General features: G+C 32.5%; 1 protein-coding gene and 1 long non-coding RNA gene across 6 annotated transcripts in view; one reads left to right on the top strand and one right to left on the bottom strand.

Annotated features, from left to right (window-relative positions):
- LOC119067592 (protein groucho) overlaps positions 1-23,580 on the bottom strand; it is a 141,776-nt gene that overhangs the window by 69,707 nt on the left and 48,489 nt on the right. For all 5 annotated transcript variants that reach the window (XM_037170693.1, XM_037170716.1, XM_037170704.1 and 2 more), the window contains exons 2-3: positions 17,074-17,168; positions 14,888-14,951 (exon numbers count right to left, since the gene is read on the bottom strand). In XM_037170693.1, coding sequence (XP_037026588.1) covers positions 14,888-14,951; positions 17,074-17,168 — 159 coding nt within the window. The remainder of the gene's footprint in view (positions 1-14,887; positions 14,952-17,073; positions 17,169-23,580) is intronic.
- On the top strand, positions 8,892-10,606 carry LOC119067629. Its single transcript, XR_005085977.1, has 2 exons — positions 8,892-8,945; positions 10,545-10,606. It is a non-coding gene; the product is annotated as an uncharacterized LOC119067629 (long non-coding RNA).

A 23,580-nucleotide genomic window follows, 5' to 3' on the forward strand; every position in this document is an offset into this window, starting at 1 on the left:
TATTTTCGTGGTCGGCAATTTTGTCAATTTTTATCTATATTTGCATGACAAAATCAGTTGTTTTTACATTTTTGACTTTTTTTTAAATGTTTGAACTAAAGACGAAATATATTGGCGCAATTATTTAAAAGAAAAATTGTCTTTTTTGAGCTAATCCGCCTACAAAATTCATTAAATGTTAAAATTATATCGATAAGATCCATTTTGAAAGTGTTGCATTGAATGCAAATAGAATTGAATACAGACGATTCATGGATTACTTCGGGGAAGAAACAATTTTGGGATCTCGTAAACAAAATTAAAATTGACAAAATTGCCGACCATGAAAATATGTCGTCGATTTATATGCATTTTTTATGCATAGGTAAAAAAGACAGAAACACGCAACGCAATTTTGTCTCACATCAAAGTTCGACTTGCTTGTAAGACAAATATTGCGTTGCGTGTTTCTGTCTTTTTTACCTATGCATAAAAAATGCATATAAATCGACGACATATTTTCGTGGTCGGCAATTTTGTCAATTTTTATCTATATTTTTGCATGACAAAATCAGTTGTTTTTACATTTTTGACTTTTTTTTAAATGTTTGAACTAAAGACGAAATATATTGGCGCAATTATTTAAAAGAAAAATTGTCTTTTTTGAGCTAATCCGCCTACAAAATTCATTAAATGTTAAAATTATATCGATAAGATCCATTTTGAAAGTGTTGCATTGAATGCAAATAGAATTGAATACAGACGATTCATGGATTACTTCGGGGGAAGAAACAATTTTGGGATCTCGTAAACAAAATTAAAATTGACAAAATTGCCGACCATGAAAATATGTCGTCGATTTACATGCATTTTTTATGCATAGGTAAAAAAGACAGAAACACGCAACGCAATATTTTGTCTCACATCAAAGTTCGACTTGCTTGTAAGACAAATATTGCGTTGCGTGTTTCTGTCTTTTTTACCTATGCATAAAAAATGCATATAAATCGACGACATATTTTCGTGGTCGGCAATTTTGTCAATTTTTATCTATATTTTTGCATGACAAAATCAGTTGTTTTTACATTTTTGACTTTTTTTTAAATGTTTGAACTAAAGACGAAATATATTGGCGCAATTATTTAAAAGAAAAATTGTCTTTTTTGAGCTAATCCGCCTACAAAATTCATTAAATGTTAAAATTATATCGATAAGATCCATTTTGAAAGTGTTGCATTGAATGCAAATAGAATTGAATACAGACGATTCATGGATTACTTCGGGGGAAGAAACAATTTTGGGATCTCGTAAACAAAATTAAAATTGACAAAATTGCCGACCATGAAAATATGTCGTCGATTTATATGCATTTTTTATGCATAGGTAAAAAGACAGAAACACGCAACGCAATATTTTGTCTCACATCAAAGTTCGACTTACTTGTAAGACAAATATTGCGTTGCGTGTTTCTTGTCTTTTTTACCTATGCATAAAAAATGCATGTAAATCGACGACATATTTTCGTGGTCGGCAATTTTGTCAATTTTTATCTATATTTTTGCATGACAAAATCAGTTGTTTTTACATTTTGACTTTTTTTTAAATGTTTGAACTAAAGACGAAATATATTGGCGCAATTATTTAAAAGAAAAATTGTCTTTTTTGAGCTAATCCGCCTACAAAATTCATTAAATGTTAAAATTATATCGATAAGATCCATTTTGAAAGTGTTGCATTGAATGCAAATAGAATTGAATACAGACGATTCTTACGGATTACTTCGGGGGAAGAAACAATTTTGGGATCTCGTAAACAAAATTAAAATTGACAAAATTGCCGACCATGAAAATATGTCGTCGATTTATATGCATTTTTTATGCATAGGTAAAAAAGACAGAAACACGCAACGCAATATCTTGTCTCACATCAAAGTTCGGACTTGCTTGTAAGACAAATATTGCGTTGCGTGTTTCTGTCTTTTTACCTATGCATAAAAAATGCATATAAATCGACGACATATTTTCGTGGTCGGCCAATTTTGTCAATTTTTATCTATATTTTTGCATGACAAAATCAGTTGTTTTTTACATTTTTGACTTTTTTTTAAATGTTTGAACTAAAGACGAAATATATTTGGCGCAATTATTTAAAGAAAAATTGTCTTTTTTGAGCTAATCCCGCCTACAAAATTCATTAAATGTTAAAATTATATCGATAAGATCCATTTTGAAAGTGTTTGCATTGAATGCAAATAGAATTGAATACAGACGATTCATGGATTACTTCGGGGGAAGAAACAATTTTGGGATCTCGTAAACAAATTAAAATTGACAAAATTGCCGACCATGAAAATATGTCGTCGATTTACATGCATTTTTTATGCATAGGTAAAAAGACAGAAACACGCAACGCAATATCTTGTCTCACATCAAAGTTCGACTTGCTTGTAAGACAAATATTGCGTTGCGTGTTTCTGTCTTTTTTACCTATGCATAAAAAATGCATATATAATCGACGACATATTTTCGTGGTCGGCAATTTTGTCAATTTTTATCTATATTTTTGCATGACAAATCAGTTGTTTTTACATTTTTGACTTTTTTTAAATGTTTGAACTAAAGACGAAATATATTGGCGCAGTTATTTAAAAGAAAAAATTGTCTTTTTTGAGCTAATCCGCCTACAAAATTCATTAAATGTTAAAATTATATCGATAAGATCCATTTTGAAAGTGTTGCATTGAATGCAAATAGAATTGAATACAGACGATTCATGGATTACTTCGGGGGAAGAAACAATTTTGGGATCTCGTAAACAAAATTAAAATTGACAAAATTGCCGACCATGAAAATATGTCGTCGATTTATATGCATTTTTTATGCATAGGTAAAAAAGACAGAAACACGCAACGCAATATTTTGTCTCACATCAAAGTTCGACTTGCTTGTAAGACAAATATTGCGTTGCGTGTTTCTGTCTTTTTTACCTATGCATAAAAAATGCATATAAATCGACGACATATTTTCGTGGTCGGCAATTTTGTCAATTTTATCTATATTTTTGCATGACAAAATCAGTTGTTTTTACATTTTTGACTTTTTTTAAATGTTTGAACTAAAGACGAAATATATTGGCGCAAATTATTTAAAAAGAAAAATTGTCTTTTTGAGCTAATCGCCTACAAAATTCATTAAATGTTAAAAATTATATCGATAAGATCCATTTTGAAAGTGTTGCATTGAATGCAAATAGAATTGAATACAGACGATTCACGGATTACTTCGGGGGAAGAAACAATTTTGGGATCTCGTAAACAAAATTAAAATTGACAAAATTGCCGACCATGAAAATATGTCGTCGATTTATATATGCATTTTTTATGCATAGGTAAAAAAGACAGAAACACGCAACGCAATATCTTGTCTCACATCAAAGTTCGACTTGCTTGTAAGACAAATATTGCGTTGCGTGTTTCTGTCTTTTTTACCTATGCATAAAAAATGCATATAAATCGACGACATATTTTCGTGGTCGGCAATTTTGTCAATTTTTATCTATATTTTTGCATGACAAAATCAGTTGTTTTTACATTTTTGACTTTTTTTTTAAATGTTTGAACTAAAGACGAAATATATTGGCGCAGTTATTTAAAAGAAAAATTGTCTTTTTTGAGCTAATCCGCCTACAAAATTCATTAAATGTTAAAATTATATCGATAAGATCCATTTTGAAAGTGTTGCATTGAATGCAAATAGAATTGAATACAGACGATTCATGGATTACTTCGGGGGAAGAAACAATTTTGGGATCTCGTAAACAAAATTAAAATTGACAAAATTGCCGACCATGAAATATGTCGTCGATTTATATGCATTTTTTATGCATAGGTAAAAAAGACAGAAACACGCAACGCAATATTTTGTCTCACATCAAAGTTCGACTTGCTTGTAAGACAAATATTGCGTTGCGTGTTTCTGTCTTTTTTACCTATGCATAAAAAATGCATATAAATCGACGACATATTTTCGTGGTCGGCAATTTTGTCAATTTTTATCTATATTTTTGCATGACAAAATCAGTTGTTTTTACATTTTTGACTTTTTTTTAAATGTTTGAACTAAAGACGAAATATATTGGCGCAATTATTTAAAAGAAAAATTGTCTTTTTTGAGCTAATCCGCCTACAAAATTCATTAAATGTTAAAATTATATCGATAAGATCCATTTTGAAAGTGTTGCATTGAATGCAAATAGAATTGAATACAGACGATTCATGGATTACTTCGGGGGAAGAAACAATTTTGGGATCTCGTAAACAAAATTAAAATTGACAAAATTGCCGACCATGAAAATATGTCGTCGATTTATATGCATTTTTTATGCATAGGTAAAAAAGACAGAAACACGCAACGCAATATCTTGTCTCACATCAAAGTTCGACTTGCTTGTAAGACAAATATTGCGTTGCGTGTTTCTGTCTTTTTTACCTATGCATAAAAAATGCATATAAATCGACGACATATTTTCGTGGTCGGCAATTTTGTCAATTTTTATCTATATTTTTGCATGACAAAATCAGTTGTTTTTACATTTTTGACTTTTTTTTAAATGTTTGAACTAAAGACGAAATATATTGGCGCAATTATTTAAAAGAAAAATTGTCTTTTTTGAGCTAATCCGCCTACAAAATTCATTAAATGTTAAAATTATATCGATAAGATCCATTTTGAAAGTGTTGCATTGAATGCAAATAGAATTGAATACAGACGATTCATGGATTACTTCGGGGGAAGAAACAATTTTGGGATCTCGTAAACAAAATTAAAATTGACAAAATTGCCGACCATGAAAATATGTCGTCGATTTATATGCATTTTTTATGCATAGGTAAAAAAGACAGAAACACGCAACGCAATATTTTGTCTCACATCAAAGTTCGACTTGCTTGTAAGACAAATATTGCGTTGCGTGTTTCTGTCTTTTTTACCTATGCATAAAAAATGCATATAAATCGACGACATATTTTCGTGGTCGGCAATTTTGTCAATTTTTATCTATATTTTTGCATGACAAAATCAGTTGTTTTTACATTTTTGACTTTTTTTTAAATGTTTGAACTAAAGACGAAATATATTGGCGCAGTTATTTAAAAGAAAAATTGTCTTTTTTGAGCTAATCCGCCTACAAAATTCATTAAATGTTAAAATTATATCGATAAGATCCATTTTGAAAGTGTTGCATTGAATGCAAATAGAATTGAATACAGACGATTCATGGATTACTTCGGGGGAAGAAACAATTTTGGGATCTCGTAAACAAAATTAAAATTGACAAAATTGCCGACCATGAAAATATGTCGTCGATTTATATGCATTTTTTATGCATAGGTAAAAAAGACAGAAACACGCAACGCAATATTTTGTCTCACATCAAAGTTCGACTTGCTTGTAAGACAAATATTGCGTTGCGTGTTTCTGTCTTTTTTACCTATGCATAAAAAATGCATATAAATCGACGACATATTTTCGTGGTCGGCAATTTTGTCAATTTTTATCTATATTTTTGCATGACAAAATCAGTTGTTTTTACATTTTTGACTTTTTTTTAAATGTTTGAACTAAAGACGAAATATATTGGCGCAATTATTTAAAAGAAAAATTGTCTTTTTTGAGCTAATCCGCCTACAAAATTCATTAAATGTTAAAATTATATCGATAAGATCCATTTTGAAAGTGTTGCATTGAATGCAAATAGAATTGAATACAGACGATTCATGGATTACTTCGGGGAAGAAACAATTTTGGGATCTCGTAAACAAAATTAAAATTGACAAAATTGCCGACCATGAAAATATGTCGTCGATTTATATGCATTTTTTATGCATAGGTAAAAAAGACAGAAACACGCAACGCAATATCTTGTCTCACATCAAAGTTCGACTTGCTTGTAAGACAAATATTGCGTTGCGTGTTTCTGTCTTTTTTACCTATGCATAAAAAATGCATATAAATCGACGACATATTTTCGTGGTCGGCAATTTTGTCAATTTTTATCTATATTTTTGCATGACAAAATCAGTTGTTTTTACATTTTTGACTTTTTTTTTAAATGTTTGAACTAACGACGAAATATATTGGCGCAATTATTTAAAAGAAAAATTGTCTTTTTTGAGCTAATCCGCCTACAAAATTCATTAAATGTTAAAATTATATCGATAAGATCCATTTTGAAAGTGTTGCATTGAATGCAAATAGAATTGAATACAGACGATTCATGGATTACTTCGGGGGAAGAAACAATTTTGGGATCTCGTAAACAAAATTAAAATTGACAAAATTGCCGACCATGAAAATATGTCGTCGATTTACATGCATTTTTTATGCATAGGTAAAAAAGACAGAAACACGCAACGCAATATTTTGTCTCACATCAAAGTTCGACTTGCTTGTAAGACAAATATTGCGTTGCGTGTTTCTGTCTTTTTTACCTATGCATAAAAAATGCATATAAATCGACGACATATTTTCGTGGTCGGCAATTTTGTCAATTTTTATCTATATTTTTGCATGACAAAATCAGTTGTTTTTACATTTTTGACTTTTTTTTAAATGTTTGAACTAAAGACGAAATATATTGGCGCAATTATTTAAAAGAAAAATTGTCTTTTTTGAGCTAATCCGCCTACAAAATTCATTAAATGTTAAAATTATATCGATAAGATCCATTTTGAAAGTGTTGCATTGAATGCAAATAGAATTGAATACAGACGATTCATGGATTACTTCGGGGGAAGAATCAATTTTGGGATCTCGTAAACAAAATTAAAATTGACAAAATTGCCGACCATGAAAATATGTCGTCGATTTATATGCATTTTTTATGCATAGGTAAAAAAGACAGAAACACGCAACGCAATATCTTGTCTCACATCAAAGTTCGACTTGCTTGTTGCTCGATAGCTTGAATAATCCTCAACAAAAAAAATTATTCGACTAAGAATGAAATTTGTGATGGCTCTGTCTCCTTATCATACGGAGTAATTTCGACAGAACTGAAATTACTAACGAAGTTAACGTTAATGGAAAATGATGGATCAATAATCTATGATTTGTTCTGAAAAGACTTCTATGAGTGATTTCTTGCTGTCTATGCTAGAAAAAAAATCAACGAGTGTGAACTTTGCGGCCAGAACGAAGCGAGGGCCGTAAACACATTAGTTGCACTAGAGCAAATCGGGTCAATTCAGTAGATTTATTTGCTAAAAAAGTCTTTTAATCTAGAAAATTTCAACTACTGTGAGCTTTGCGGCCGTATTCACATGAGTTTAAATTTTATTCAAGAGGTAGACAAGAAATACCTCCTCTTTAAAGCATCTTTCTGTTTGTTCTGAAAATTTCTTTGCAATCAAATAAAAGGAGTGAACAATTTATGACAAAATAAGACAAAGAGGTGTTTTAAGTCAGTGCGGATCTTTGTGATGCGAATTTTTGTGATGTCACCAAATCTCACCAAAAAATCAAAATCAAAAAATCGCTAGGATTTAACAAACATTTTGTTAATTTTTTTTTCTTAATGATAATCTGTTTATTGTTAATCTTATCAATTAGTAATTTATCCTTTTACGAAATGTAACGTAAAGCCTTTACTGTAAAGTATTTTTGTACAATCCTTGGGAATTCATCCTTATACGAAATGTAACATAAAGGCGTTTGTACAATTCCATTTACGAAGAGAAACGTAAAAGGCGTGTTGTTTCATCTTAGGGAATTCATCCATTTACAAACTGCAACGTAAAGGCGTTTTGTTCGAACTTGCAGATATTAGAGACATCATCAATATTATTGGCCATCATAATCACATATAAAATGCACAGCGGTAATACTTATACCGAATAGTTATTGCACATTTTAGAGGTTTCATGTCTCTCGATTTGTCGATCAAAAATATCCAAAATTGAAACATTTTCCGACGCTTCGTGACTTTATTGTCACATAACACATCAGCTATTAATTCAATCTTTAAACACATAAGATCACGTTAAAATTCCTTTTAAAAAAACTCGCACCTTACGTGCAAGCGAAATGACAAAATTATGTCTGAAGTCAATTCGACTACACGTAAGAAATTCTAATTTGATTTTTGTATTTATATTTTGAGCCACAGCTGATATTATGGCGTTAAGGTCACAAAATGTTTAAAGTTGTTTCAATTTATTGATTTTCGGACCGACGAATTGAGAAACATACTGAGCCATCTTGGTTAATAATATTGTTAACTATTCGAAACAGAATATTCCAAACAATGATTGTAGACGATCAAAACAGAAAACATTTTTACTGATTTAATACAACAAATCCAACATTTGAACACGCAACTCCTTTGCATTTAGCTGAACTAATTTCGAAAATACTGATAGAAATTGATATCAAAGTCACAATAAAGCACAAAAATTAAATTAAAATTTACAAATTGACGAACAAGTTTTATAATTCGCTGTCCTCTTGTCGGTTGACTTTTGCACAATGAAAAAAAAAATCTCTAATGTCAAGCAACAATAATGAAATAATGAACAAAACGTATGAAAACGAGAGGGTAGTAGATCCGATCATAATTTGTTTCAGATGTCTGTTTAGTTTATTGAGATTGCGTCGCTCTTTCGTCCACAAAAATTTAATAAATTTGCATATCGTAGACGTAGGCAAGCCATAATACAATATTATTGAATTATTTTGTAGTTTATCGAAATGTTTATTTAGTGACTTATTGCAGAAAGTTACACTTGTTAAACAAAGAAAGAAAAACACAATTAGCTGTGCACAAATTTGGATAAAGAATAAGACATTCCTCTTCCATAATGTAAATGTAACACATGAACAATTGATTTGGTTTTGTTTAAATTGCATGCAAATCACCGATGTTGTGTTATTATAAAGATGAACATATTTGTATAAAATGATAAAGATTTGGTGTGATAAAAAAGTATTTCAACGAATGTTCGTTTTTAAATGCATTTGCGGCATTCGATATACTTTTTGTACTGGGATAGGGTTTTTGCTGCTGGGAGAGAAAACGTACTAAAACGTAAAAAGCTGTCAAAAGATGTGACAGAAGGATTAGCTAAATATACTGAAATCAAATATTTTTAAAGTTTATGGACTGTAGTGTACTCATTTGTAAATACACGAACTACATGAATTCATCAATATTCGAATTTCTGCAATAGTTTGTAATTATCTCAATTATTTTACATCGAAAACCACTTACGTACATATCCGTGCTTTCTGACTGATCATAAATTTCCCATACTGATACACTTATTTCGATGTTCATACTTCGATGGTAAATTTATCTTATTGTTCGCAGCATTCGAAAAGTCTGGAAACCGACACTTTTGTCGATTTTCTGTGAAACTTCTGGATACAACATGTATATAAGTTCATTACTTTACCGCAAAATATCAACACTCTCAAACTTAACCATAATTATTCAACACACAATGTGCATAAAACATTCATACAAACTTCATTAAATTGATGTGCATGAAACTTCCCACCATGCTTTTAGTATTTTGATGTTTACCATTCATCGCATCCTCACACAGTCTTCCATAACCCCATACCGAATAATATACACATTCTTTACTACAGAAATTATATAATCAGAACTGCAAAATATCACATTTTCCATCGCTCTTCCCTTTCGCCATTAATATAAATCTTACCGCATATAAACTTTACCTACCTCCAAACAAAAGATGTAGAGTCATCATCTTTATGAGTGGCGTATAAGTATTATCATATACTCGCAGATTATACTGATGCGAAATATTTCAAGTGTACATAACGTTGTAGTACAATGTCGCTACAATGCTTGAGCACAACAAAGGATGAAAATGCTTTTCATAATATTGCACACTCATACAACATTAAAGAAAAACGAATGTGTATACTCGCTGCATAAGATGGGAAACATGAAAAGCAAAGAAAATTCCACTTGAAATGGCAGCCGTATAAATTGTTATAAGAAAATCATTTCGAAACTATAAGTCTGTTCAACCAGTCAGATGAATAATATCTTCTTTAGCTGGATTTGTTTTCGAATGAGCTATACCCCGTATTATACGGCTATAGAATAAATTCCAGCCAGATATGTATACAGAGTTTCGGGTTTTGCTTGGGAAAATATTTTACATTTGTCGACTAGCAATCATCGAAAGTTGCAACTTACAGAATGTATACTTTATTATTGTGCAACGATACGGTTTCTCTGTAAGATTGTTATGTGGAGAGGGTGAGTGGGTGTCAGGATGTTTTATCATTCCGATGTAGTTAAATCCGGTTTATGACGTTGAACATTGTGTAATTAGTTTTATTATAAAAACTCATTATTGAGCGCTCAGACTATGGGAATTGGCAAATGAGTAGTAATCTTTTCGCTTTGTTACAGTCTCTTTCGAAGGGGGAAACTGTTCTTCACTGTCACCCACAGTAAAACTTCGATTTTATTCAATTTTCTTATGAATTTGGTGATTCGGTCTGAGGCTCTTCATTACGTACTTCTCACAGTGACAGAATGGATCAAAAGTCGGTCTATTCCATCTGTCAAACTGACGTTTTAAACTTCAAACGAAAGTAATCAACGAAATGATCAGCAAATCTGTTATTTTTTCTTAATTCTCTTTCAATAAGGCAAGTTAAGTTAATAAGGCAGTTAAGTTGAGATAAGAAAAACAAGAATTTGGACTATTTTCTCACGTAATTATGGTTACCCGTTTTAAACGTCACTTTGACTGATTGAATAGACAGTCTTTTAATCTCAACAGTGCCATATACAAAATTGTTTCTCAATCGTCAAAATCATGAGAACCCAGGAAGTCGCGATGTCTGGCAAAATGAAGAAACTAAATAAAATCAGAAAAAATCACAGAAAGCCAATTCCAATGTATACTTAGTTCCCCCTCTGTGTCTTTACATCAATCCACATGATATAATCCAGCAACGGAAAGTCTTTACTTTGTAACTATCAAAAAGAAACTCTCCCAACAATTTCAATAGTAAGATCCTGATAAAAGTTATTACATCCAAACTAAGTGGGAAATGTAATTAAACATTTAATTAGCTAAGCCATATACACACCCCTCTACACTCAATTACGAACTTTTAAATAGAAGTTAAAAAGTTAAATTTCATATTTGTTAAACGAGTTTTGTTTCAACTGAATCATAAGACATTATAATTTACACACAACCACATCGAAGGAAAGACATACTCTCATATTTTATGGATGCGAAGCACCTACATTCTAGGTCATACAATCTACATGGTGTAACTAAGTAACGCTAGAATTGGTTCACTATTTTATATATACCGTTGAGTCATCTTCCCCTTTGGTGTATAACATAGATACTACATTTGAATCTAACTGCAGTCTGACTACAAAGCTCTCACACACAAGGATTCATTACATTCGGTTTCACCATCGTTCCCGTAAAATATTTTCATCAATGTGATTTTCTTGTAATTAAACAATACTTCTTAGACACAATAATCACTTTGCTGTATTTATTTCCATGACAATCAATAAAACATTAAATCATTAGCAAACATAATAAATTTCCACCCCAAAAAATACAGCGCTAATCTATACAGTGCTTCTTCATATATACACATTTACCCAGAAAGCAAATGACAAAAGGGATATTTAACAACATAATATTTATATAGATACCTATATAGATTGCTCCATTCCACTGTGCGTGCTTTTGTAGGGAGCACAAAAAAATTCTTACCCCAAATACATAACCCAAGGGCGAACAAAGAAAAAAAAACAAACCCCGACAAAAACACACTCACAAAAAGCAAAAGATGGGGAATGTGAAAAACAGAATGCAGAAAGAGATAAATTATTTCATCAGTTTTCATCATATTACCTATAGCAAATATCCTATACAATGAATATATAGATATACACAACGAACAACCAAAACGTAAATAAAATCATCGTCGTAGATTCACAAAAAGTTATACCACCCGATCCCATCTCCCTCATACCGAAGAAAACCCAATTTATTCTCAATTCCGTCATTCAACATTGAGTCGGCATCTTTTAGTGCTATAACAAAATTAATCTGTGCAATGAAGATCATCGCCAACTTTGTAATGGTGTTGTATTAAATTATACAGTGAGGTGTAGCGAACGCGAAATTATAGGGTTCAATTTACATAGAATTTGTAATACTTCGGCTTCGGGTTTTTCGTATAAAAGTATAAAATGGTATGAAGTTTGGCTGAAATTTTTACAATATTTTAGGGTGTGAGAGTGTCGGGAAATTCTTTTGGTAAAATGGATGTAAAATGGGTGGTGGAAATTGTTGAAAGGTAAGTAGCATCGAAAGGCATAGAAATGAGAAATGGGGTGGTTTGTGTATGGAGAATTTGTGTGGGTGGGAAAAAAAACTGTGTAATGAATCGTTATATTGTTGAACGGAATCGGGGTTCTACTTAACTATAAAATTGTGCTAAATGATTTAATTGATTTTTTTGTTTACTCACTGGAGCTTTTGAACAGGTAACATGAACATCATTTACATAAAATTAATAGAAATTCTCAGTATTTAAGTACAATCTATTTGTGCTGTGCTGTGCTATTGTTCTTTGAAAAGATCTCTTACAGATGCTTAACGGAATATTGGAAAAGAAATGTTTTTTTTTCTGTGAATATTTCCATTTGTGCAGAATGTAGGAGGAGGAATTGTAAGTAATAATGCTGTCTCAGAAGCTTAACAACATTTTTCATAGCGAACAAATAGTAAAATTTTGCATCCCATTTCGATTTTTCTTTTTTGCAAAGGAGGACTTACTTTACTGTTTTGAAGATATATTTTCTTTTCTGTTGAGCTTTTGTTATTTCAAAAGGATGTAAAAGAAATCACTTTCATAAATTTTTGAATAGAATTTTATACAGGAAGAATGAAGAAGTATATAAGTCAACTGTTTGATATGATTTTATGAAATGGCATACGGTTATGTTTACCGTACGTTGTTAAAGAAAAGACCCCTAGCTAAGTAAATTTCGATTCAATAATATTTTTCGAGATATTTTTATGATTTTAGGGAACATCAATAAATCCCATCAGCTCTGTAGGTAGCAAATATAGGGACACATATGTTCCACGATTAAAGAAAAATCGCGATGAAATCGAATGGGGGACTTATGCATGATCCCCAATAAGGAAAATGTACACGCTCTGCAAGAAGACATCTTTGAGGACAAGAATGGTTATTGTTAAACTTATTATCTGTACACAGAGTGAGGGGTTGCATGGAGTTCTATTGACATTTCGATGTAACTTTGATATTTTTGGATATTATTAAACAGCCTTGAACAACGTTCCACAAAACTTTTTAGATTTTCAACCGCGTTTGCTGCCTCGGACCGTAGCCATGGGTGCAACGCAAGCTGGCGGAGACTCGATAAATTTTTTCAAATAAGATTTTCGGAAAGTCTCGTCTCAGCGGGGTCATGGGATGAGTTTTGATGAGTTTTAGCGACGTGATACCAATACCAAAGTTGACACTACCCTGGTGGTCTTTTTGACTGCTAAAATTCTTACAAAGGCCTAGAAAACGAAAATTATTGCCACTGTTGACAATAATGAAACAATCTACAATGATCAAGTGAGGACGCTTGAAACAGTCATTTCTGGACTGTTCAGTTATGAGGTATTGGCCATAAACCTATTCCTTCTGATTTTTTAGAAATGTTACAAATGAGATTCTGAGTACCGGAAGACTAATTTATAGTTTGTATCAATAGCTCCTGCACATCAAAATTAAGCATGCAAAATACATTTGCCGCTCTGTTTTCATTTTTCTGACCTACTTTCTTTACCCAGAGCAGTAATTAATTATTGGAACAATTCTGAATATCCCATAATCTTACTAATAAACCAAATGTTAAAAATAAATAAATAAACAAACAAACAGAACAGCAAGAAATCTCGTGAAATCGTGATATGCACTCAGACAACCTCCATAGTGGAAGTTGTTTAGGAAAGGCAAAACTATTTGATTTATTATAAAATACATATAATTCACTACACACAAGTCATGTACGTACTGTTTTAACAAAATTTTAAGCTAAATAAAGTCAGAAATAAATGATCGATTCATAAAATAAATATTTTACAAATAGTTTCAATGGGACTTCATAAATCAGAGGCAATAAATTTTAAATTAAACATGAATCAAATGTAGCGTATAATGTAAACAGTATGTGCTCGTGTCGCGGTTAAATCGGCTCTGTAATAATCATATGTCGAATTTCTAACAGAAAATTGTGCTTGAGCTGAAGATTGGACGACATAATCACATATATCTAACAGCACGATATCCAATTATTTCGTTTTTCGTTGCAGGTCTTGAGGTACGAATCCATAGAGATGAAATTTGTTTACTACTAAAGTCAAACAATTAATAAATTTGTTTGTGTGTGTGTACAGAGTTTTTTTGTACTTTGCTGGTCGTCCCATTTGTAAAGGTTTTGTTGTTTACCTCACTTCAAAGCTTTTGCAGACAAAAGAACGACTGTAAACAACATTTTTTTCCATTGTAGGTGTAGTGCCCTTTAGCCGACATCCTTTAACCGCTTTGTTGATAAACACAATAACCCAAACATAATGGAAAATAGTTCTATAAATGATGAGTGTATCGCCACACAATCATAAAAGTCTGTTACTTCATTTGGATAAGGCGCCTCCTAGTGTTTGATATAAAATCTGTCACTTCAATTCAACATCTGTATCATACCATCCGATAAATAATGTCATATAGCTGATGACTAGCCGTAAAGGTTAAACGGGATAGTAAGTAGGTCGATTACTTAAAAGAAGTTTACTGTTATCACTTACCATTACATAATGTCTTTGCATTTCGGTTTTTTCATTCGCTAATTTTTCGCATTCCAGTTTCAATCTGTAAATAAAAATTTGAAACATAATTTTAGAATAAGAGTGATAAACTCACATACGCGGGAAGCAATTCCATCAATGGAGTCAACTATTACTGCTCCAAAAATTATTGGTAAAGTTATCGAGCAAAGATGATTTTCGAAGATTTTCTTAGCCAAATTTTTAACAAAACTTCCGCGATTTCAAAATGATTTGAGAAAGTTTTTTGGAATTATGAAACGCCAGCTAAACAATCTTCAAAAATCTCATATGTCACAAACCGTCACCGCTTCATTACATTTGTTTTAAAATAAATATCGGAAATCAACAAGCACGTAAATGCCCTGATAAATAATTGTAAACAAAATAATTTGCAAAAAAAAGATAAATATTTTCAATGATCCGATTAAAAAAACACTTTACACCATTTTACATCACAGCGTGACGACAACATTCATAAAATATTTACTCGTAGTTCTATGCTAATACTTTTATGTAATTAACTCGTTAAACATCACTAATTATAATATTAATAATTATCATCAGTTCTACCAGCCGTGCAATGCGTTATCATATATCTGCACAGGTATTATATGTATATATTGAATGGTAATGATTAAATTTTGTTATGATTACACCAGATAATAGCAATACGAGAGTGTAATCGCATATGCGCTATACGTTTTTGCAGTTAATTAAATTAAATTACACATTTAATTTGGTATATCCATAACCTGTTAAAGTGTGTATATAATAATGTGTGATTGCGAAATTTTACAAATTCAAATTATGAACAAACAAATTGAACTAGAGGTAAGTACATCGATCGATGTAATTGCTTTTGAATAATTTCAACACAGATTAGTGATGTTTTACACCGGGAGTTGAGAAGACACATCGAAAACACAGATGGTAACGGAAATAAAAGTTGAGGTTGGTAGGAGAATATGAGAAACAGCGTGGCAAAAATTCGGAGTTTTGAGATTGAATTAAGATCTTTCGGTATGATGTCATGAATACAAATTGACCACAAGGTTGATTCCTTAAGTGCATTTACATATAAGACACATGCAATAAGTTCGCCAGCCTAAAAAATTATTCGTTTGTTTTAATAAATCAGGGGCAGCCTCGTTTTTACCAAAGTAGACACACAAACGCATACTTCAATGTTGACAATAGTTTTTCATATGTGCGGTGTGATTGACCTTATTTTCTCAACTCATCATTAGTTACTCATGAGAGAATGAAGTTTTGTTGCCGCTTTGTCTGATGACAGCTCAGGGTAGAAAGTGTGTCTTATTTTCTCGCCTCTTGATAGGGCGAAAAATATAACTTTTCTCTATCGAACTGTCACTTTTGTTTTTGTCAATGCTGTACATTTGAGGGGGTCATGCAGATGCAGATATGCGGATGGCACACAAAAAATCTGACAGTTTCATACATTTTCGTAGTAGGTGGATTTGACAACCTCATAGTATATGAATTCCTTTTTATGTGTTCCCGCTGAAACGGTTAATCACACTATGCTCATATGAAAAACGTCATGACCACCTCTGGGAGAAAATAGGATATTTCAACTCGATCGATCGGATTATGAGCATTCGCTTATTACGGCTTTAAAATGTTGAACTCTTCAAAAAATCAATTTAACACTAATTTCTAACTTTACACCAGGCTGCCGTGGACCTGTACATTATTTGTAACTTATCTTCTCTGCAACTTAACGAAGAATTTGGTGTCAAGTCAGAAATTATTGTCATTTGTCAATAAAACCCCGCGTCCACGTTGGCGTAATTAGATAACTGTAACTGTATATCAAAATAGCAGCAGTTCCTTCATTTAATAAAGGTTTATGATCGTCCCTCGAATATCTACTTCTAGCTGAAAACGTTAAGTGGGAACCCATTGATAGTAGTAAAAAATCAGTCAACAAACAACCGCTTACAGCAATTAGTCTTTTTTTGAAGTACACTTCTTTAACGAGTACATTTACAAATTACAACCGTCGCCGTTTTCTCAGTTTTTTGTCTTTCAAGCTTAATTGTTACTTTGTCGTTGCGGTTGCTTTGTCGTTGCGAAGCTTTGTAGCACTATAATTAAGCAATTCTATCCGTAAAAAGATGTGAAACTAAGATGCAAACACTTACGTATGATATTGAGCTTGTAGAAAATTAAATTCTTCTTTTATTCGCTCTAGTGTGTCTGCTATTGTGAATTTGATAGGTCCTTGTGAAGGCGGCCCCTGGAAAATAGTAAAAATATTAATTAATATAGGAAACAAAAGTTTTTTCGACATAAATATTTTTACGTGTTACGGCATGTTTCATTTTCATTTACATTGCCTAATCACGTAAAGCATTGTACTTACGAGGTTCCAAGTTGTTATTTGACAAGTGGGGAATACAGCCCTTCCCTTCGGGTCGGGCTGTAACACCCCACTTATCAAATACACAACTTGGAACCTCGGAAGTAATATACTATCAATCAATGGTAGTGCTATGTAATTGCTAGCCTGATAAAATCGCTCAGGTTAACTTATTTAAACACCTCTCAATGATTCCAACCAGGTCACTTTCAAATTACAAAGCATATCGTAATGAATAAAATTCTAGTTTTTCGAATTTAGTGTGATAGAAACAATATAACAGAAAATTCATGCAGAGACGAAAACTTTTCCAGCTCGAGTGAAAAAAATGCTTGTTCAGTCTTTTTTCTATACCACTCAACAAAACATCAGATAGGTGTATAGTTACACCAACAACATCGGGAGCAAAGGGATGTTATGAAGCCCTTAAAGAAGAAAATAAAAAGCGTCACATCACAAAGTATATTTCACTTTTTTCCACGTTTTCCTTTAACTTTGTACTTTGTGTGTACATTTCACAATAGTATAGCACTTGTGCGGTGGTATTGTATACATAACAATGTACGTACATTCAGACAAAATGTTTTAAAATAAAAATAGGGTCGATGTGCAAGGTGGTATATTCGGCGGAAAGGGTGAGAATGTTGGCAGTTTACGGACGATGCTGGTGTGGCTAAATATAACACAAATATATACAGTTTTATTGGCATAGATGGAAGAAAATTAAATGGAGGAAAATTTTTTGTATAATAGATAGCAAACAGTCAGGCAAATTAATTAAAAGTGGCAGTAGGAAGTAGATGGGTGTGTATTTTGGAAGTCAAATTACAACGTAATTTTCTGTGAAACTTTTCGGTGAGTGTACCGTTTTTTATTGCAGGGTCTAAGTCGTGTGAATGGATTTTTTTTTGTAGTAGATTTAATTGCGATTTTATTTTGGGTCAGCGGTTGCGAGTATAATGGGAACAATACTGTAAATACATGCGGTATTTGATGATCTTTTTGATAATGATAAAGAACAGAGAGATAATACGGCAGCTCAACCGTGACCGTGACAAATCAAGAGCTGGCGCCTGTGTACAATCCCAGAAGAGCGTGAACGTGAAATCACTGATAATGGAAGTTATCCACATGGATTCACCTTTTTCCTGCCTAGTTTGAAACAAACGTGTATTGATCAAATCACGCTTATTTAAACAGCGCTGGGTAGCTACTCGAAGCATGTTGAACTAAAACATAACAACAATCACCGTCGCTTGACAATGTGTTTGTATTAACTATACGGCAGTGGGGAGATGAGCTGACCACCTGAGCTCTTTCTTTGCTCGGAAAATTTACGGCCGCTCAACATCCCAAAATATATGTCATCTCTCTGATTATTACAAACAACATGATTCGAGAAAAATTATTTACGTGTTCTGAGTGACAAGTGACTGCGTCACAGCTATATTGCTTGATGAAAATGTTGCGCTTTGAATTAGTTCCCTAATATCGTAAAATAGTCTCAATCCAACCACACCCACCCAATTTTTGTTTAAATATTTCTTCTTTTTTTTCGACAGTTTTCAGACAAAAAAAATCCTATTTTTCCCATCCGAAAAACACATACTCACATGAAGCTAACTCATCCACTCATCGTTTCATACGATTTATGCATAAAACAAGCAAAGAATGGAAAATGGGTGTATCAAATATACGAAATATAAAATGTGTAAAATTTGATTTATATAATTGAGCCCATTGGGGTATTGACTGTGTATCGTAATGTATACAGAGGGAATTTTATTTCATAAATTTTTGTTTCGAATCGCAAAAAAAAAAATATCGACAGGTCGGGAACGTTATATGCTAAATGTATGTAAGCTTCCACACAGCCATGACGCAAGGATATTCAAAGTTTTATGGCCGAGAAAGGATATTTTCGGGTTTTTATTTATGAGTTCTACAAAACAAGTGAATTTTGAATAACTTGAAGCTTAACTTTATTTGACATACATGTCAAGGAAAGATAAGGGGTTTTTTACCTATATATGTTCGTGATGGAATTGAGCTAGAAGACTACTGTGACTTTACATATTTGAAGTTTTGTTACTTTGGAAATTTATGTGAATAAATAAACGAAATGCGACAGCAACGGTACATATTTGTAAATAAAAAAATTTATGACAGAATATCGAAAGCATAGCAAAAGACAGACAGTGGAAAAATGCATCAGTAAATAAAATTCAAAAGTCGAACACAATGTATTAGCTTTGTTTAACGTTTTAAGTTGTGCCAAAGTAAGTGTGTACTGAATGCTCAAGCTATGTAAACCCGAAAAAATTTTGAAGCTAAAAAAGGCGAAGATAATTTCATTTGTAAGATAAAACACCGTCAAAAGAAGTCTTCCTAAATGATTCAAAATCATCGACCATTTTCCATTACGAATCAATTCCAAACCTCAAGGCACAAATTACCTAATCAACTAAATACCAATTTCTGTGACAAACAGACAATTTTGGTATTTATTCAACTTACCAATCACTCGATTTAACATTAATTGCCGAGAAACACACACTTCTACGTTCTCAGAAAGAAGGGGTAATTTCAATGACACCCACTGTATCTTAAGCGTTAATTACCTAACATCGAACGAATATAAGAAATTCTATTAGCTTTCAACTTAATAAAAACACACCACCGAAAACAACAATCTATTTCACAAATTTAACCCGATTAAATTCTAACATGTGATATAGTCTAGAGCCTATTCAGTTAATTAATATATTACAAACTGTAAATATATTACGTGTATCATCCCCTTGTTTACCCTAAATTTTCTAATCTTGTGCCGCATGCTATATTTTACTTATAGAGTTTCCTATGTCCTACATTGTTGTGCTATAGAATATTGTGTTCGAGATTAAATCTATATTCCCACCGCACTGTTATGTGTTTGTGTCTTTCACTGGATATTATATAGTTGAACGAGGTTGAATGAAGTGGGTGTTAAATGGAATGGGTTGTGGAAATTCTATCGAAATAGACGTACAACCGACTCTAAACACATTACGAAAGGTGTATTTGAGAATATAAATGCACCATGAAAATTGAAGGTTACTTAAACTTTTGTATTTATTTATCAACGAGTTTGTATTGCTTGTATCTGGGGATCTGAAATTACAGTGTTGGTATGAATGTAAATAAATAAATAATTCGAATGGAAAAAAAATGATGAAGCGAAACTAGTATAAGGAATTAATGTGGATGAATCATTAGGAAATTTAGATGATCTTGAACGAATGACATTTTAGATTAAAATTGAATCAGGTAGAACTTAACGGTATCTAGATTTAATTACGTTGAGCTTAATAGCAGGGGAATTCTCGATCGTCGTCGTTAGTCCCATTGATGCATTGGTATAATCTGACAATTTTAAGACAAATTCCCAATTTGAGTTCTAGCAACATATTCGAGACTTTGAGAGCCTTAAAAGTTATCGAAGTTCCAAGTCAATTAATGGCCCTGTCACACAATATAAGTGGCATAATAGGTCTGTTCAATCGTTCGGTTAAACCGTTTTTTGACAAGCATACAACGAACGATACCATCCAAAGAGCCATAACCTCAACGCTTTTGCGAACATTTCGTCAACAATTATTGTTTTTGGTTATAATAATTTGGCGCAAAATTTGAATAAGCATTCGCGACGTTCGACGCATGCGCAAAAAACATCAAAACATAAACTGGGAAGTACTTAATTAACTGGGAACATTGGGGACTTTTGAAACTCTAAAATATCTCAAATTATGCTTACTTAATGAGAACAAACTGTACTGTGGTGATGGTGATATAACTGTGCCAGCGAACTATGAGCAACAGCAACTCGCCAACATTCATTGTATTCGATTTATGAAAACATATGGATTGAATGTAAAATTGTCTTGCCCTTTCCTATTTTATTTTATTTATTGTATGGCGGTTTACATCAATCTTTAAATCAGAAAATTAAAAATAAAATTTCCTTTCGTCATATTAACAAAAAGTCACAACATTAAGTCAAGGTTCATGAGCCACTATGTGGCACCTTCGTCCAAACTAAGCAAGCCTGTCATGCCACCCGCGAATTTCCTATTCACGCACTCATCCACAATGTGCTTCATTGATTGGTCCGGATGACCGCAGTCGCAACTTGCCCTTTCCTATCGCATATAAATGGACAAGGTCCTCTGGATTCCTTGTGCATGCTCAACCGTGTAGTCCTCAATATTTTAATTATTTTATACGGACAGATTGCGACAAGCGATGCCTATTAAGCGGTTATGTTAATAACAAATGCTTCGAATATTGTTTACAGTTTACTTAAAATTGATTTTTTTTGTTTGAAAACTGTCAGTCAAATTTTAATTGAAAATTGTTATGTTACAGTCATTGTATTTTAATTCGCCACACTTTTTGTAAAATTAATCTCAAGAGAGATATCGATTCTAATTTGGCGCAAGTGTATGTTCGACGAATCACAACGATGCCCAACGGCTAATTTAAGAACAAGAACTGTGAGCTGATGTCTCTGCAAGTATATGTGACAAATAGAAAAAATGTCGCAAATTGTACTGACCACACTGTGCTCGCTTTATTGGATTACACGAAATATTATTTTTTTTAATAAAAATAATTTCCTTGTTGCCAATCAAAAAATTAATGACATAACCGAATTTGAGTGCAGTATCTGTATAGCACCGGACATGCATATAAACAGACCTGACCAAGCTCCAGCACACATAGCGCAACAAATCTTTTTTAATTAATTTTTTTTTTCTCGTAAAAAAATGCACACAAAATATTTATAAAAAAGCAAATAATAAAAGCAAAAAAAAAATTTACATATGCAATTAAAATGTAAAAATAAATATAATTTTGCTTAAAACATTGCCATTGCCACCACATAGTCGCCATACCAAAAGCTCCATTCATTTGATATGGATTTCGATAGGAGAAACAGTGTGCGAAGGTTTGAGTACGGTATATAGATATGTTTGTAAGGTTTTTCCAACATCCATAAAATAAAGCACAGTTAAAGGGTGTGCAGTGTGCACAAACAAAGCAATATTAAAATTTTATTTGCTGTTTGAATGCTACTAAAAAAAACTTTGTGTTATTCAATTTAGTCACTAGTTATAGTGAAGTGGGTGGACGGCGAGAATTTTTTGTTTCCGCTTTTTTATACTGTGCTATGTGAAACACGAGCATTGCCTGAGACGCCTCTTCCCAAAAGACAATAGATTCGAGATTGGGAGCATATTTTGAGACTTTAATTTTCACCGTCGTCGGCTAGTGTCAATAGTAAATTGGTTTGATTTGGTTTGACTGTGAGGGAGTTACTTGAATCGCAACTGAGCACTGATGTCATTCCTTCTTGTGTCCATGGTACTTTTCGTCAGCTATTACTTGTCTATCATTTTTACACCTAATCATCATGTTTCTTAGTTAGGCTCCCGCATCTACACAATCGCATTCTTTCTATATATCTATTCTCACAGCTCCAATTGAGGTAAATTGGTATGCGCTGTACTTAGTGAACCATCTTCGACAGCAGGTACACATCTTCTAGCTCCCGATGCAACCACGCACATTCTGAACAAGCCCGTGTTTGCGGTATGTCACAACTTATAGATACGCCAGTAGGTCATTTGTCTGAGTAACATGTTTGTTGGACCTCATGCTTAACGTGAATTCAGAACCACACCTATAGGTTTCAGCAAGTCATTAGAAATTCTTCTAGTGTTTATTACATCTCCGCTTAAAGTGGGACTCAGATAGTTCACAGAATTCGTGAATGGGTTGCGTCATATATGTAATTCTTCTGTGGACAACATATCTCAAAACTACCCAGATTATAAAGCTTAGATAGGCTTAGGAACGTTACTTTCATACTACCCCTGAGCCAACTCGTAATAGTAAATTAGCAACATATTGTCCCCAGTATATTGCAATTCTTACTCAGATTTCCTAAAAAAAATGGTGCCTTCCTGAATTCAATTTAATTACTGAAGTGCACAGTATGCAACGCATACTTCAAGACACCGTTAACACCTATTAATTTGGTAAGAACGCAATGTATGTATAATGGACATTGTGGTTGTTTGTATTATTTTATTGTGGTTTTACTGACACGATGTTACTTGCCAAACTAATACAAAATTAACAGATTTATTGTGGTTGTAATAAATTGCAGATTGCAGATAAACACAGATGTAGTCAACGAGATGATGGCGAACTGAATGAACAGCTAAGCTTCCTATGTTAGTTG

Source organism: Bradysia coprophila, chromosome II, assembly GCF_014529535.1.
Source record: "Bradysia coprophila strain Holo2 chromosome II, BU_Bcop_v1, whole genome shotgun sequence".
Lineage (NCBI taxonomy): Eukaryota > Metazoa > Arthropoda > Insecta > Diptera > Sciaridae > Bradysia > Bradysia coprophila.